This window comes from Myripristis murdjan, chromosome 7 (genome assembly GCF_902150065.1).
Source record: "Myripristis murdjan chromosome 7, fMyrMur1.1, whole genome shotgun sequence".
NCBI lineage: Eukaryota > Metazoa > Chordata > Actinopteri > Holocentriformes > Holocentridae > Myripristis > Myripristis murdjan.
In genome coordinates, this window is record NC_043986.1 from 29,032,422 (window position 1) to 29,050,090 (window position 17,669).

Genomic DNA, 17,669 nt, shown 5'->3' on the forward strand with positions numbered 1-17,669 from the left:
AGTACTAGTGATTTAGCAGAGGCCCTGGTTTTGTGTCTCTGGGTTGCTGTTTATCATCGAGACAGGTTTCTCTCTGGCTCTCTCTGTTGTGTGTACTGATATAAATTAATCTCCTGTGTTGTTAACATTTACAGACGGAGAGAAGAGGAATGGCATGTAATTCCAGGTGATAAGGAGGAGGAAGTCTTCTTCAGTGTAACACAGGACACAGATGGTGAGGTGTTACACTCCAATGTAGAAACAGTTTGACTGTATGAATTAAAATAAATGAATTCTAGAGTACATTTTGATTAAATAATAGAAGAATGTTTACTTGCCAGCTACTTATTAACATAACCATTCCTGACCCTAAATCTAAGCTCTCTAAATCATAAACTTGGACTGTGCCGAATTATGTGGAGACAGTTTTAAGTCTTTTTTTTTAAATGCCCATGCTGAATAGCAACTTTGAACATCTGTTAGTGTTGGCATCTTACAGCTTTAACTAACCCTCTTTGGTTCTCCTCTCTAGAATGTTTGCCATGCCACATGGGAAGGCCCTGAAGTCTGCCCTGCTCTTCCTCCTCATCCTCATCCTCTTTGGCACAGCCTTCAGTCGCTCTTATCCCCGTTTTTCCCGTAATGACACCGTCTTCCAGCACCTGGCACTCCACCCGGATCCCTCTGTGGGGACGGTGTACGTGGGGGCCAAGGACTGCCTCTTCCAGCTGGACGGATTAGACGGACTTCGGCTGGAACAGGAGGAGCGGACCGGTCCTGTGATTGACAGCAAAGATTGCCTTCCCCCTGTCACTGAATCTAACTGTCCTCAGGCCAGGAGAACCAGCAACCACAACAAGTTGCTGCTGGTGGATCCGCAGGCAATGGAGCTGATCACCTGTGGCAGCGTCCACCAGGGCACCTGCCAGAAGCGAAGCCTGGCGTCTGTCAAAGAGGTGCTCTTCTCCACCGAGAGGCCTGTGGACACTCAGTACGTTGCAGCCAATGATCCCCTGGTGTCGACTGTTGGGCTGGTGGTGGGGCCTCGCGTAGAGGAAAGGACGGTGATGTACGTTGGTCGGGGCTACACCGCCAGCCACCCGCCCATCTCCACCCGCCACCTCTCTTTAGAACCTGTGTTTTCGTATGAGGAGACGGCCAAGCTGGCTGTGGCTGGGCGGCTTTCAGAGTACGACCACCATTTCGTGACGGCATTTGCCCGGGGCATGTATGTCTACTTCTTGTTCTACCGGCGTGACATCAAGGCAGTGTCAAGAGAATACCGGACCTACGCTGCCCGTGTGTGCCTGGATGACACCTCCTACTACTCATATGTGGAGGTTCCCCTTGTGTGCCGTTCACCATCTTCCTCTTCCTCATCCAGGAATTATAACCTGCTCCAGGCAGCCCAGGTACTTTGATGTCCATGCAGATGTTTCTCCTCAGGTTTAAATACTGTATCTGTGCTTGGAAACATTTGCCTCATGAGGCAAAAAAAAATATGGAATAAAGTTGAATGTCTTTACTGAAATTAGTCACCAATTCAGGGATGAGAGGGCTTGAGGGAAACATCTTGTTTCTAGGAACGACTTTTCAGCAAGGTTACACTGATGTATGCTCTTTTCCCTCTGTGTTGTAACAGGTGGGGCAGGGTGGAGGCCGGGAGGGCGAGGCTTTGCTGGGAGTCTTCTCCACCCGCATCAGCTCCACTAACAACAATCCATCAGACAACTCGGCTCTATGTGTCTACCCTCTGGATGAACTGGACAAGCGCATAGACTCCACCCGTGACCTCTGCTACACCCAGGATGGACGGGTGGAGGGAGGAGGGGAGGTGGCATACATCGAGTATGATGTCAAGTCCAGTTGTGCCATCCTGCCCAGGGTAAGGATGTTGTAAGAGAATCCTTTATGATACAGTTCAAGGTTTCGCAATAGTTTTTCTGTTTGTATGAATGTTGTGTTGGTGGGTGACCTGTTCTTAAGGTTTACTGCAGTGATATGATCATTTGTTGGAGAAATGTTACATCTCAACTTTTGCCACTTTTGAAACTGACACATTGCTACTGTGAGGGATGGCTTTCGTTGCTCTGCATGGGACTTGTTCAACAATATGGGCTCGGCAAGTTGCTCAGCAGAAATGTTGTCCCAATGACAGAAGTGCAACAAAGTCAAAAAGAGATAAACCTTTTCACAGGTCTGTGAAAGGCTAAATTTTTGGATCTGTAACACACTGAGCCGATGGTCTAAGTCACCGGCTGCCGGCCCTCATTGAGCTGTATGTGGCCAATGTTCACCTACAGTTTGTACAATGTGTCCTGCATCATTGGCACCTATAGGCCCTCATCAGTAACTAACTGACTGGCCAATTCAGCATGTTGAATCTGTTGCGTAGGCTATTGGTGAGAGACAGCATTCTGATTGACTGTTCAACCCAAGCAAATCAGAGAACAAGAAGATAAATTAACTGATGAATGAACTTTTCACAAGCGAAAGACCCTCAGGCTGACAACACTGGTGCCACTTGCAGCTTCTCATTAGACAAATTTCTGATTTGTATAAGATAATTGTTTGGACAGATTCAGACTGGTGAGAAAATGAAATACTAGTTTGTTTCTTTGTTTTTCTATGACCCAGATACCTTTGGTTTTCTGAAACCACTGTCACCTCTTGATGTTCTTCTTGAGTTCTTTTCTCTCATGCATGTCAGCCGTTGTGGGCAACTGTTAGAGAGAGACATGGTGCAATGCGATCTCCATGTATGAACAACTACATCATTCAACACTGTATTTTCTTCTCTCATCTCCATCTATATTTCTCTTTCGTTACTTCAACCTTGTTGGTTGTAATGGCTGGCATGGCTTTGGTGGTCAGACAGCGATAGAGAAAAAGAGGAAGAGAGAAGCAGGATAAAGACCAAAGCTTGGTATCAAGGGATGAGTGGATCAGCAAGATTAAGCACAGTGACGGGGAGAAAGGTTGTGTATAGAAATAGAGAGATATTGAGACAGCAAAGCCTTTTTAATGAGGCCCTTGTTGAACGGCGGAGAGCTCCCAGATGCCTCGGGAGCAGCTTTGCCCAGCTGCAACCCTCCAGTGACCCCCTGTGCTGCCCTGCAGCCACTCGGGCCCTGCCAGCCCTCACAACCATTTAATGGGATCGTTAGGGATCAATAAAACAAACTAACCCTGAATCAGATCCGCTGCCGCTTAATGAGCTCTGACAAGGAAGGATAGGAGCTCTTTTGAAACCCACTGACATAAGCGAGAGAGAGAGAGAGAGAAAGAGACAGACAGACAGACAGAGAGAGAGAGAAAGAGAGAGAGAGAGTATTGGACTGATAGGGGAGACGGAGAGAAATAAGATAATAGAGAGAGGGAAAAAATAGACTTATGAAAATGAGAGAAGGTGGAGAAAAGAGTTAAAGAGGAGAAAGATATGCTATAGCACACAGTTCTCCTCGAAAAATAAGCCTTTTTTAAAATAAAACAAATAAGCTCTGAGACGAATAAAAAAAGACACCCCATTATACTTCCTCCTTCAGGGCCAATTATCTATAGCAAGAGCTCAAGCTTGCAGACTTACTGGGTAAGGGGATTTGGAGTGGTTGTTTTGCAAAACCAAAAGAGCGCGTCTGCAGTCTCAGTATGAGACCACTTTAATCTATGGTGCAATCCTCTTATGATGAATTAAGAGGATTCAATGGCTCTGAGTCAATTGCAGGAAAGAGTTGGACACTGGTTCTCAAGACGTGAATATGAAATCATCAGTCTGAAACATTAGTGTTGGATCTAAGTTAGATCAGTACAACGGAAAATTTTCCTTTGCCAATGGAAAGTATTGTCTCTTTTCAGGTGAAGAGAAAGTTATCTGAAATTACTTCTGCAATCAAGAAAGATCAACTAATAGCATACAAAAACACAAATAAAGCTATTTGTTGTGCAGTGATTAAAAATCACCTGATTTAGCTCTCTAATTTGGTCATGTGTTGTAGAACACCCTGAAAGCGTATCCCTGTGGTTCTGACCACACCCCCAGTCCAATGGCAAGCCGGATACCACTGGAAGCCGAAGCCGTGTTAGACAGCCCCGCTGCCCGTCTCACCGCTGTGGCCGTCAGTGTCAGGGAGGGACACAGCATCGCCTTCCTTGGAGACTCCAAAGGGAGACTTCACAAGGTAACTCATCACGCAGTGAACTTATTCCTTCATTCTTTTATTTTATGTAGACTAGGAATAACATTCATTTTTGGAGAATTTACAGCCTTGGAGTCACCTGACATGCATGTCTTTGGATTGTAGCAGGTAATACCCTGAGATCTGAGAAACACCCAACTGAGCATGGGGAGAATGTGCAAACTCCACACTAAGCCACTTGGTTCAACTTCGAGATGTGGGGGGAAACTAAAAAAACACAATGAGCAGCTGATTATATGTACTTGATACTTTACCCAAGCTTCACATCTTTTTACACACCCCACAAAAATGGAAAGAATGCCATTCCACTCTACAAGTAAGAGCCCAATATAAGATTAATGTGTTCCTAGCACAACTAGAAATGGAGACTTTGTGTGGTGATGACTCCTTTTTGGTTCCGATAAATTGCATGGTTCACCTGGCTACCTGATACCTGTACAAGCCGACAGGCTGTGGGCTAAGAGTCAGCTGCAGGCAAACAAAACATATCTCCCTCTAGTTTAAACATTTGTTACCAATTTCAGACACATTTGGTCACAGCCTGTGCCAGCACTATACTGTTATACGACTGCAGCCTGCAGTATTCCAGTCATTCCAGCGTCCCGTCCAACATACACAGTAGACTAACAGACCTCTGTGACCCCATGTCTAAAACTTTTTTGGTCTGTGAACCGTAGCATGTGATTGCTGGAGGCCAGTGCTTGATGCATTTTTGAGCAAATGATATGGGGGCAAATTTTGGTTCAAAGTGCCCAAACATTTAATTGTTGTTTTAGTTTTGAACTCGATAACAAGCGCCCCTATTGGTTGTCTTTGCTCTTTCCTACCCCATTTACAGTTTCAGTACATCATTCAGATAGAAAGTTTAGATTCTGGGTGCCTGTTGTATGTTTCATCCATTTAACCAAAATCAAGGAATGGGTGATACCTTGGCCAGTTTGTTGGAAAACTGACGGACAGCAGAGGAATGTCTTTACTATTGTTACCAAGCACCATACCAGTGATTTTGCATGTTTGATGTAATATATACAAAATGTACATATGTTATGTTTCTGCTAATCTTTTCCCAAAGAAAGGAGTTGTATTGTAGAACTCTATAATTTTTCCTACCTTTTATCCAGCCATTGGTTTCCATTCATTTTCAGAGACTTGAAACTTTCTTCACACCAGTTTTCCATCACTGTAATAAAGTCATCCACATTAGTTTTCCTAAATGCAGCAGCACTGTTGAGTTTTGATGACTTGAATTTGGGCAGAGTGAAACGATCCCTTCACCAGGGAAAATAGTCCCTGGGGAAACGTTTGCTTCACACAGGCAATTATGAGTCCTGTGATTTATGAATCGCGGTGACTGTGTTAGCCACAGATGCAGAACATTTTAAGATGGGTTTATCAACCGCAAATTAATTCAAAATTTTGGAATTTTGATTATATGTTGTTAAATCTGTAGTGCCTCCACATGATTTTCAGAATGGTTTGTTGCAATGTAAAACGTCGGTTAATTGTGGTAAATGGGCCAAACATTCAAAATCACCGGTATGGTCCTATAATCTCATGGAAATATCTTTTTGAACTTGGGTCTCAACTTTATTGGAGTGTTACGTATTTGTATTGCCCCAAAATCACCCCATATCACCACCTTTAGACCAACCTCTAGATAGCGTTAATACCACACAGGCCCACATTTACATGAAAGGATCCAGATAACAGCATCGTAGACATACCTCAACTGTGAGGTAGGTTTGTAGAGTTGTTCTGGCTCTCTCTCTCTCTCTCTCTCTCTCTCTCTCTCTCTCTCTCTCTCTCTGTGTGTGTGTGTGTGTGTGTGTGTGTGTGTGTGTGTGTGTGTGTATGCGTGTGCACATGTTCCAGACACAGTACTTTTAGGTAGCAGATCAAAGCAGCACTTCATGCAGCCAGCTGAAGTAAGCTATTATAACTGGATTATCACATCACAGCAGGACAAATTCCACTGCATCCAGATACAGAACCATGCTTGTGTGTGTGTGTGTGTGTGTGTGTGTGTCTGTGTGGCTGTTTGTCTTTCTCTCCTTCATTCTCAGTGAAAAGACCCCATTGTTTTAGGGCTCCAATGTGGGTGACATGTCTGGAATCTCAATTGAGATATTAATTATGTTGAAGCCCCACTGCTCTTTATTTTTTTTTTCTCACAAAGTGGCATAAGGCATTTTCAATACTGCACACTCATGCCTGTCCCCCTGTAGCTATGACATGCAGAATCACAACCCGTCTACACCTTTCTAAGCCGCCGCGCCTTACAGAGCAACTTCCCGGGCTATTAAGTGCTGAGTGCATCCTCTTAACGGGCCGGCCGAGTCTCCGCTCTCTGCTCAGTGATCAAGTGAGAGGCTTATGGAAAGAAGCACGAAAACCTCTGCTAATCTCATTAGCAAGAGGTAACATGAGAGTTTGAGGGCCTGGGAATCACTTAAGCCAGAGGTGTCTCCCTGTCCTTCAGATTAGATTTGACTGTGTGGTAATCAAATTCATGGGCACTTCTACTGCGCTCCCGTGTGGCCTTGATTCAATATGTGATCGAGTTGCAAGCTGAAGAAGTCATTCCTTTTTGGTTTTTGGTTTTTTTCCAGCTCTTGGTTTCAGTCTTGAAGTGTGAAGGTGTACACCACTTTTGCGTTGGAGTCTGTTCTTCACTTACTCTTGCTGACCTGTAACACACACACAAGAAACTTAATCATTTTCATTATTTCCTCATGGATGTGCAAATAAAAAAAAAGCCAAGATTTCTTTTTTACATCATGTATGTCGGGACTCAGTTTTAGACATAACTCATTTTGAACTAAGCAAAATCAAAAATTTAAAAAATTAACCATGGGGTCAACCATAACCCTGACCTACCTAAACTCAAAGGTTAGACACATTCACACTCACACACACCCACGCACACACACACTGGAGAGGTTAAGGCAATCAGGACAATATAATGGAAGAGAGAGTCCATTTCCCCCACCCAGCATTTTCCTGGCAGGCAGGCCGTGGATTTGAGCTGTCAGATATTTAGTCTTTTTTCCAGTGTGTTCTCTGAGGTGTTATTGTGTGTCTTAAGGTATTTCTGGGCCCAGATGGTCAGGTGGAGATGTATGCGAGCACAAGCATCCAGCCCAGCTCCCCCATCAACAGCGACCTTCTGCTGGACCAGACAGGAGCGCACATCTACATCATGACGGATACTGCAGTAAGTCTGTGCTGTTTAGGGTACACTGCAAAAAGTCAAAATCTTACCAAGATTATTTGTCTTATTTCAAGTAAAAATGTCTTATTTCTAGTCAAAATATCTCATTACACTATCTCATTACACTTTAAATAAGACATGATCAGCTTAGAAATTACTAGTCTTTGGACAATTTTCAAGCAAATTTTTAAATTTTTAATTAAATTTACTTGTTCCATTGGCAAAATTTGTCCAGTTATTTCAAGTAGATTTTCACTTGAAACAAGTGAAAATTGTCTAAAGACAAGTTATTTCTGAGCTGATCATGTCTTATTTTAAGTGTAATGAGATATTTTGACTAGAAATAAGACATTTTTACTTGAAATAAGACAAATAATCTTGGTAAGATTTTGACTTTTTGCACTGGAACTTCATATTACAGCAACATAACTGCCCCTCATGGACTTGGTCTGCTAACAAATCAACTAAAACAGCGGGAACACATTGCGCATGCACTCTTGCAGCTTAGAAATAGAGATGTAAGCCTTTTCACCAGGGATCGACCAGTATTGACTTTTCAGGGCCGATATTGATGCCTAACGATGCACGATATTGGATTTTTTGCTCTCCCTGAGACGATCCTGACAACAGCCACAGCCAGGGTGAATTTGATCTGTTTCACTCATCAGCATGTCGTATTGGCGGAAATTTTCATTTCAGGCCGATGCTGATAATTTTAAAGCTGATATAGGCAGATACTGATGACGTACTGATATTATCTTGCATCCCTACTTATACTGATTATTAGGAATCACTGATACCAATAATCGATATTTATGGATGATATTTATTTGCAGTTAATTTAAATGGCAGTGTCAAATTTCACATTATTAGAAATGCTAACATAAACCTTGCCTTTAATTAACAAATGTTAAGATTATTTGATAAATAAATTGCAAAGATTTCCCTCTGGGAAAATATAATTCGTAATTACCTCCCCAAAACAAAACACTTAATTTCAAATGCAGGACTTTGGCTGAAGTGCAGTTCATGGGGAATAACATTTTTTTCTTCATGTTGAAATAAATAAAAATGAATGAATGCAATAAAACTGAAATGACAGTAGTAACTCCTCTGTTGTTAAGGGAAGGCAACAGCTTAGTGTTTTTGTCTTTTTCTAAGACGCATGTGGTGTTTTGTGCATCCCTAAAAACCATTTAGGAGACTTTTCCCAACCACTTAAGTTCCACTTTTTCTTTCAGACGGGGAGGCTGCATCAACGGGCCGTCTGAGTGATTTTCGTATTGGCTATTATGTTACAGTACCGTTTATTGAAAAATTAGGAACATCAGGCCGACAATTGGATGATCCCTACTTTTCACTAATTAAGGGAGTGTTTTTAAGTGTTTTTACTGTAAATGCCCCTGTGTGTGCATGAATGCATGCAGAACAACACACACATATAAACACCCATAGCCTTTTTGGCAACGCTGCGCATTCAGCCACTCACCCAGATGTCTCCATACACAAGAGTGAACATGACATTGTCTTTCATGGTCACACAATTCATTCCTTGTCTTGATTTGTCAGCCTTTGATACTTCCTCAAGCTGTTTCTCTCAGCGAGAGAGAGGATAAAAGAAAAAGGAGGTATAAGAGAAGAGAGTCAAAAGGTATAAAAGAAAACAGAGAAGCCAGCTGGCTGTGGGGGTCAAAGGTCGATAACCCCACTGTGAGAGTTACAACAGTCAGCAGGAGGTGTAGGGTCAGACGTAACAATGGTATTGATCAGTGAAAATGGCCTCCATTGTGGTGGCACACTCCCTACAGGGCGAGGCTGTGTGGGAAGCTGGAAGTTGATAAATGGTTATGGAAAACTGCAATGCACTGTCTGGCTTTTCTCAAATCCACAACACCCAACTTCCAAATATAGAGCTGTAAAACTACATTAAATGTAAATCGGGAACACGATTTAGATATTGTTACCAGCAGTGAGTGCAAGTGGGGTAAGTTTCTGAAGTTTTATTTCTGCAAAAGTTTCTCAGAGGCACAGCTGCTCTGGAGAGAGACAATAATGATGATTTGACCTTCAGGTGGAGAAACATCCGGTGGCTGAGTGTGGAGATCACCTGGACTGTCAGTCATGTCTGTCAGCCAAAGACCCCTACTGTGGCTGGTGTGTGCTGGAGGGACGGTGAGTCAGTGTGTGTGTGCGTGTGTGTGTGTGTGTGTGTGTGTGTGTGTTTAAAGAGTGTGAGTGCTCTCATTTGTCCATCTCTTGAAATGAGATAAGATGAAACGTTTGTGTTTCTTATGCAAAAATTTGGTTCCTGCACCAGCAAAATGTAAAAGGCTGCAGCATATACATATAGTCATGTCAAACAGTACATAAGCAAAATAAATATGAGCTGAAAAAAATCTAAAATGATAAAAGAAGTTACAACAAAAGAACATATTCAGTGAAAATGTATGAAGTATATACCCTGTATGCAAACTGTATACACAGCAATAGTAATGGAGCACTCTGAGAAAATGGCTAAAAAAATATGCATCAAATGAAAATGACTAGATGTCGTATGAAGATCAGTGACATGAAACATGAAGAAATAATGTGAGAACACAAACATGGCTGTTTATAGCATGTACTCAAGGTAAACAAATTGTGTTGTCATTGCCATTCCTGGACATTTGGGGCCCTAGGCATGAAAGCATTTGGGGGCCCCTGAACCATGAATAGATCAGTCATGCACTTCAAAAGATAAACAGCCTAAAATGATCTCACTTCTCAACAAAATTCTCTTTAGTTCTTTTTTATTTTTCCTTTTTGGAGGTTTTTCTTTTGTGTATTAGCATTATTATATATTTATTTTAAAAAAAACAGTACTTTTATGTTATTTTAGCAATTTAATGGTGCAATTGTACATATGTAATTATAATAATGATACATATCATTTTATGGTATCCTTTTTTATTAGTTTTTTTCATAAAGTACTGGTAAGTTTTGGGTAATTATCTAAAACTTTTTGAGTGCTTTTTTGCAAATTTTCCAAAAAAAAAAAAAAAAAAAAAAAAATGCAATTGTTGACTGTTGTAAAATTTAATTAAATTTTTTTAATGTATTTATTTTTTATTTTATTTTAGCAGATTTTGTGATTGTTTTCTTGTAACTTTGTACTCATTTTTGCTATGTTTGGGGGGTCAATTTCATGCTAATCATTATTAAAACGATATATTTGATAGGATGTAATAATATGTAATGCTATATATATGAAGATGATATATGTTTAAACATGCTGGATTGACATCAGATTTCTTGTGCTCAGACACTTTTCTCAAGCATTTACATGAGCTTTCAAAAAAAAATCTTTTTTGGATGTGAGTTTGCAGAAGTCCTATGGAATTATTGTCATTCTCTTCAGATCTATTAATTTAATTCTTCTAGTTATCTGTGTTTGATTTTTTCCTATGATTTTCATTTCAATTATTTTTTTCCTTTTTCCATCTAACCTGAGTCCTGGTGTCTGCCTCCCTCTCTCTCCCCCTCTGTGATGCCCAGGTGTGGCCAGCGCTGGGAGTGCCAGCGAGGCTCCCTGCAGGGCCACTGGCTGTGGAGCTTTGACCAGAAGCAGCAGTGCCTCAGCGTCCAGCACCTCAGCCTCTACAACATCAGCAGGGGGGAGAAAACTGATGTAATGCAAGGGGGCGTGTGGGGGAGCAGATGGGTCACATCTATTATTATAATCTACTGTGTTTATGAATTAAAAAGGGAGGGGGGGCGGAGGGGGGGTCTTCTTTTGATGGTGACAATGCCTTTCTTGGCTCCTTCTGCGGCACAGATTGGAGTTTTATTTCTACTGGTGTTTCTGGGAGGCGGAGCTTCTCTTGCTGCAGAAATAATCTCATTGGTTGAGCTAAACCTCAGTGGGCGGGGCCAAAGAAACACTACACTGAAGCTCAATGAGAAAAGCAAGGAGAGCAAGCTAATGTTATGAAGCATAGCTGAAACTTGCTAACTCTTCTAGGTGAGCTGCTTAGCTTAGCTGACCCTCCAGGCTGTACTAATTTAAAGTTACAAAAGTCAGCTTGTTAGCTTGCCTGCTGACCTTCCAAGATAATGAACACTATGGTTATGAATGAGTGAACAAGTAAACTGCCACTTAGATTTTATTGGCATTTTGTGCAGGGTTCCTTGTTTGCTAAGTTTGCCAGTTAGCTAACTCTCTGTATAGTATGTGTTTCTGCTTCAGAGCAGAAACACATACTATTTTTCTAGTTCTGTGACCACAAAATGTTTGTTTTCCTTCTTGTCCTCTTTGTTCATACTCCTCTTTGTTTCTCTGTCAGGTCTCGGTGTCAGTAGCCGGCCTTCCCAGCCTGGCAGAAGGAGAAGCCTATTCTTGCTTCTTCCAGGACACAGAAAGTGCGGCTCTGCTCACCAGCACTGGTGTGATATGCTCCACCCCTGATGCCAGCAGCCTGCCTCTCATTGGCCAGGGAGATGGTGAGTGACACGCTGGAACGGTGCCCAAACCGTCAGTTCAAACCGTAACAATAACCACACCTGATGGCGTGTTTTTAATATTTGCAAAACAGCACGAGTTGCACAATGCATGATTTGTCTCTGTGATGCACTGACAGCTGCTTTGTCCTGATGCAGATTTTGTGATGGTGACGCTCTCCCTGCGTTTCCTGAATGTGACTGTGGCAGAGACGGAGTTCACCTTCTACAACTGCAGCTTGGTCCAGCAGCTGTCTGGACGCAGGCCGTGAGTCAACAACCACACACACACACACACACACACACACACACTGAGAATCCAACGTCCTACAATGGTGCACACATGTATAAAGTTATATTACACCTTATTCATACTGATCTACTGAAGCAAATTATTTTTATTTTACTAGAAATGGACTAGAAAACATCATAACTCATACATTATATATTATGTGTAACCTAAATTACACATCTGTCGTTACAATTTAGGCTTCCCATATATGTGAATATGATCATATTCCATAGGGAAATACAGTTATAAGATTGTACCTGAATCTCCTCTAAAATAAACTGCAGGACATCATTAAAAAAATATGTTAACTATCTTATTAATCTTCTACGATAAGATTAGTATGAACTTCCTACTGAGGAGTGCAACAGGAATATTCCAGTGAAGTTTTGGTTACGTTTTTCTTGCTTCCTTTAATCAGTCATTGTGTTCTTGTACCAGGTGCCAAGGCTGTGTCAGCAGTCGCTGGGGATGTAACTGGTGTGTTCACCAACACGTGTGCACACACAAACACACGTGCGACCGAGGAGTCACCATCTACAACCAGAATGTGAGTTCACGTCAGGTCCGGAGAGCAGAGGTTTCTGAAGCCCTGAGAGGTCGCTCAGGAGCACCTCAGGAGAGGAATGGTGTCAGGGTGCAGATAGAGGCTCGGGTGTTAGGGATTTACTGAGGGTGCTTGAATGGGTGTAACATTATTTGAAACCACTACATAGATTTGCTTTGCTGAGAAGCTTGTGTTTATTTTACTCTACCATGCTGTGCATACTAGTCTGTGTATATAGTCTGTTAGGTGTGTGTGTGTGGTGTTGCGTTCCATTTTCTGTTTTTGTGTTCCATTTTGTATTTTTTTAATTTAGTTTATTTATTTATTTATTTTAATTTGTTGCATCACTGTTGCATCATGTACCCTTCTGTTTTACCCTGACTCCTCTCCCTCTTCCCTTGTCTTCCCTCTGCCTCTCCTTACTTGCTCATTGTCCGCTATTCCATCCTCAAGTTCAAACCGCCAGCACCCACCACCACACCACCAACCAGAAAACCGACCCCTTTACCTCCCACTGTTGTGGCTGCTACAACAACAACAACAACAGCAACAACAACAAGAGCGACCCAACCACCACCCACAAAGCCTCCTGCTCCTACAATAGCAGCTGTCCCAACCACAGTGACACCCTCCACCACCCCGGAGTCCACTGCTGCAGCTACCTCACCCCCTCCTCTGGCCAGGACCTCCCCCTATGTCAGCCTGCCCACCCAGGCCACCACCACACACATGCAGGTGACCACGCAAGGCAGGGAGGCAACTTCACTGGGAGATGTCAGCACCACCACAGCCTCTGCAGAGCACAGCAGCGCTGGTGATGATCTGGTAATTGAGACGAAATCCTTGGACGTCTCTGGTGTGTCTCCCAGGATGACGTTACCCAGCAGCACCGTCAGCCAAACTGACTCCGACCTCGGTCCTCTGGAACCGTCCGGTGAAGCTGGGGGTTCCTCCTCTGGCGTAAGCTCAAGCACCTCCAGCGAGACGGCCCTGCTCGTGGACGATAAGCAGGGAATTCCTCTGGCTCGCTCCGAGGAGAACGACTCGGCGGTCTGGATGAAGGAGTGGGAGAAGATAGAGGGAGAGACAGAGACAGAGGTGGAGGTGGACACACCGCCTCTCTCTGTAACAGTCCCATCTGTAGCAGACGGCAGTGAAAATTCGTTCACCTATACACACTCCCCTAACACTGACCCTAACCCTGACTCGGCAGCAAACTACCAATCAGATTCCTCGACTGATTCTAAGTTGCTGGTGAGTGGAGAAGCTATGCGTGTAGCCGTTGTAGAAGTCCTGCTGTTTTCCGTCACTGCTGCTCCACCCATGTGTGGAATTGTTTGGAAAGTCCCTCATTATAAACTGAGAATAGATCAAAAGTGGTAGGACATCTATAATGGCTACCGATTCATACTTAACAATGAAATGTGAGCTGTACCACAGAAACTAGAAAGGCCAATGATCAACACAGACTCAATATGAAAGCCCTGTGGGATGAAATAAACATGTTTAAAGGACCATACCAGTGATTTTGCATATGATGCAAGCAGTTGAATTTCAGACCTCTAATATAATCCTCCCTTTTATCAAGTCAATGTTTCCATTTATTGCACTACTACATGAAAATGAACTTCCAGAGCCTTAAAACTTTCTTCACATCAGTATTCCATCACTGTGATAAAGTCGTCCACATTAGTTTTCCTAAAAGCAGCAGCACTGTTTTTTTTTTTTTTTGATGACTTGAAATTGGGCAGAGTGAAACACTTTCTCTGCCAGAAAATAGTCCCTGTGGAAACATTTGCCTTACACAGCCAATTATCAGTTCCATGGTTTATGTATGGTGACGACTTTGTTGGCCACAGAAGCAGAACATTATAAGGTGGGGGTTGAAAATTGAGGTATTTTGATTATATATTCTGAAATCTTTAGTACCACCCTCAAGTTTTGCAAAATGGTTTGTTGCACTATAAAATGTGGGTAAATTGTGGCAAATGAGCCAAAAAATCACTGGTATGGTCCTTTGCTAAGTCTTTAACCTGGACGGTCTTCTCAGCGCCCCCTCCACATCATTTCCATTAGCTTCATTCAAATTCCAGTGTAGAAAAATAATCTTACAGAGTGAAAAAAAAAATCTTCCATTCGCTAGTGAGAATTTCCATCCATTGTATCCAGTGTTAACATCACAGTAATATATTTTGTCTTTGTTATAATCAGCATGAAGTTTTTTTTCTAGTTTGCTTTTTCCGTATGTTTTACTTTTTTTTTTTTTTTTAAATCATTTTTGCATTTTATTAATTTTTTTCCTTGTATTCTGAGTCTCTAGTTTCTGAGATTTTGGGGAGTGTGATGGTGTAGTGGTGCATATCTCACAATAGACGGATTAATTTTTGAAAGTAAATTCACTTGCAGTACCTGTTTTCAAAGGTCATGCTCGATATGACAGTATGATAGGATCGGCTCTAGAAATATGTAGGATGACCTCATTTTCTCTTGCTGTTTGTCTCAATATATCTTATAATGGATGATAATGTTTTAGCAGGAGTGTCCGTGTGTGGAGAAAGTGCAGGGTTCCTCTCTCCTCCCGGTCAATGTGGAGAGGAAGATCACTCTGGTGGGACAACACCTGAACCTGTTTCAGGTAACACAACCACCCCGCAGCCCTCTGTCTGGGTAGTGGTACATCATAATGCTGCCTTTTAGGGAGTTTGACCTTTTTCACAGCAGCCCTTTTGACTCAAAATAGCAGGGTCAGCACAGGTGTTACTAATGACATTAGTTAAGTTTCTGCTGCATTGTAATGGAACAGAACCTTAATTAATGTCATTAGTAGCACTCAACATAATGCATGCTAAAGTGTTAGTGTTAACACTGGACAGAGCTATGTACTGGAGGAACAGACATGAATATGGTGATAATAGCTGATCACAAACTGGCTAAGGTGACTAATGGACTAAGCATTTAATTTCTATGATTTGTGAGCTTGGAGAAATTCTTTCAAAACGAGTCCAGACAAAGATATTACTATTACTGTCTTGTATCTTAGATGATTTCCACTGTCATATCAAAAGGGGCATCAATATGCGAGGACTTTTGATAATTTTTTTCAGAAATTCTTGACATTGATAAAAACTAGATGCTGTCTAGTCTGTCTATGCTGCGGCAACATGGATGAAATACCCTTCTTGATTGTGTTATCTGCATGTCTCTGTGTGTGTGTACGTATGTGTGTCCACATTCAGGATAAGGATTTGGACTACGAGTGCGTGTTGGACATTGAGAATCACTCCGTGGTGGTGGATGCTGCCGTGGAGGCCGACGCCGCGCGGCCGTCAGTCTTCTTTATCACCTGCCAGCTGCACCAGGTCAGGAAATATCTCAGTGGATCTCGATGTGCTTAAGCATGGAGGTTGTGCTGTTCAGGCTTGGCAGTATGTCTTTTTGTCTCCTAAGAACAGACGTGTTGGAGAGCATTAGTAAAGAAATTCTTACTATTTAGGCTACGTTTACACATAGTCAGGTATTTTGAGAAACAAATATTTTCCTCTCTCTGTTTTCCAAAATAACATTGTGCACACAGCATAGTTTTCAAAAAAGTTTTCGTTTACATCAACCTGTATGCGGGTGCATAATGTTAAAACTCTGTTTTTCTCAGTTTACATGCAAACGTGAAACGGGAGTTTTCCTAAATCTCCAGTCTGGCCGGAATTTTTAGAGAGAATCGTTTTCAGAGGCGAATTCGCCGTTTGCGTGTAAAAGAAGGGCACAAACTAAGGGAAATGTCTCTGTTGTTAAAAATACCTGTGTATGTGTAAACGGGCCCTTAGTTTATCCTGCTTAGTGTCTCAGATGGGAGGAGTTTGCCACGCTCAGTAGGAGAGGAGAGTACTTCAAATTTATTAAAATGGTAAACCATGAGATTCTTGGTGCGTTATTGCTCTTCTTTTACAACACAGTCAACACTTGACAATTACCTGGCTCTCAGTTTACTTTCAGGTCTTCAGCTGTGAATAGACCTTCTTCGCAGCAGCCATTTTGACTTGAAATAGCAGGGTTAACACAGGTGTTTCGAATGACATTAATTGAGGTTTTGTTCCATTTAAGCCTGCTGTTGTTGATGCTGGTTCATTGGGAAGGCTCTGCTGCACTGAAATGGAACCAAACCTTCATTAACATCATCAGCAACACCTGTGTGAACCTGCGATTTCATGTCAAAATGGCTGCTGTGAAAAAGGTCTATTCTCCTGAAAAGGAGGCGTGCCAAATTAGCATCCGTGGAACATAAAGCGGCTCATCTGACCTGACCACCTGGAACTGGCAATTTAGCTCTGGAATCGCTTCAACTACTTTGGCTGTGATCACAGCACTCCCCATTGGCTAGAGAGAGAAATGTTTTCCTGCTGAAAATGGGCATTATTCCCCTTTAACTATTAATTTGTGTGAATAACAACTTACTTGAGACTATGTGAATCATCCTGACGCAGTAAAACCCATCCATGTGGCAACTCTAAGCAAGTCTGAGTAATTGCTAAGAATTCTTAACAAATACCATTTGGCACAGGTCTGATTAGCAGTGACCAATAAAATCCATCAGCAGACAGCAGGGCCACAGCCAACAGCACATAACACCAATAAGCCAGTGACACAATACATTTCAGAATTAATGAACCGCAGTTTGTCAATAATGTGCCTTTGTGCTTTTATGAGTGTTTAGTAATGATTGTCTCAAACATGGCTTTGCATAATGGTTACCAATTTGCCAAATCATATGTCGTTAAGCAAAATCTTTAAAGTGCTTTATGCTGTTTTTTTTTTTTTTTTTCTCTGGTTTTTGCTTCAGTATGCATATTCAGCCTCGATGGAAGAATACCAAGCCATGATCAACGTGAGAAGAAAAAACAACTTCCTCATTGACAGCGCGGAGGATCTGTATGGTGGGGATGGTTATTAGTGTGTCTGAGTGTGTTTTTTGTCTTT

At 42.2% G+C, this 17,669-nt stretch overlaps 1 protein-coding gene across 1 annotated transcript in view; it reads left to right on the forward strand.

The window, feature by feature from the left end:
• Positions 1–17,669, forward strand: part of LOC115362467 (plexin-B1-like) — a 64,912-nt gene that overhangs the window by 28,579 nt on the left and 18,664 nt on the right. Inside the window, exons 2-15 of the mRNA XM_030056399.1 lie at positions 135–214; positions 512–1,391; positions 1,622–1,864; positions 3,975–4,157; positions 7,261–7,389; positions 9,458–9,558; positions 10,921–11,053; positions 11,709–11,865; positions 12,022–12,130; positions 12,593–12,701; positions 13,152–13,952; positions 15,232–15,333; positions 15,935–16,057; positions 17,533–17,626. Coding sequence (XP_029912259.1) covers positions 513–1,391; positions 1,622–1,864; positions 3,975–4,157; positions 7,261–7,389; positions 9,458–9,558; positions 10,921–11,053; positions 11,709–11,865; positions 12,022–12,130; positions 12,593–12,701; positions 13,152–13,952; positions 15,232–15,333; positions 15,935–16,057; positions 17,533–17,626 — 3,163 coding nt within the window. The 5' untranslated portion in view covers positions 135–214; position 512. The remainder of the gene's footprint in view (positions 1–134; positions 215–511; positions 1,392–1,621; positions 1,865–3,974; positions 4,158–7,260; positions 7,390–9,457; positions 9,559–10,920; positions 11,054–11,708; positions 11,866–12,021; positions 12,131–12,592; positions 12,702–13,151; positions 13,953–15,231; positions 15,334–15,934; positions 16,058–17,532; positions 17,627–17,669) is intronic.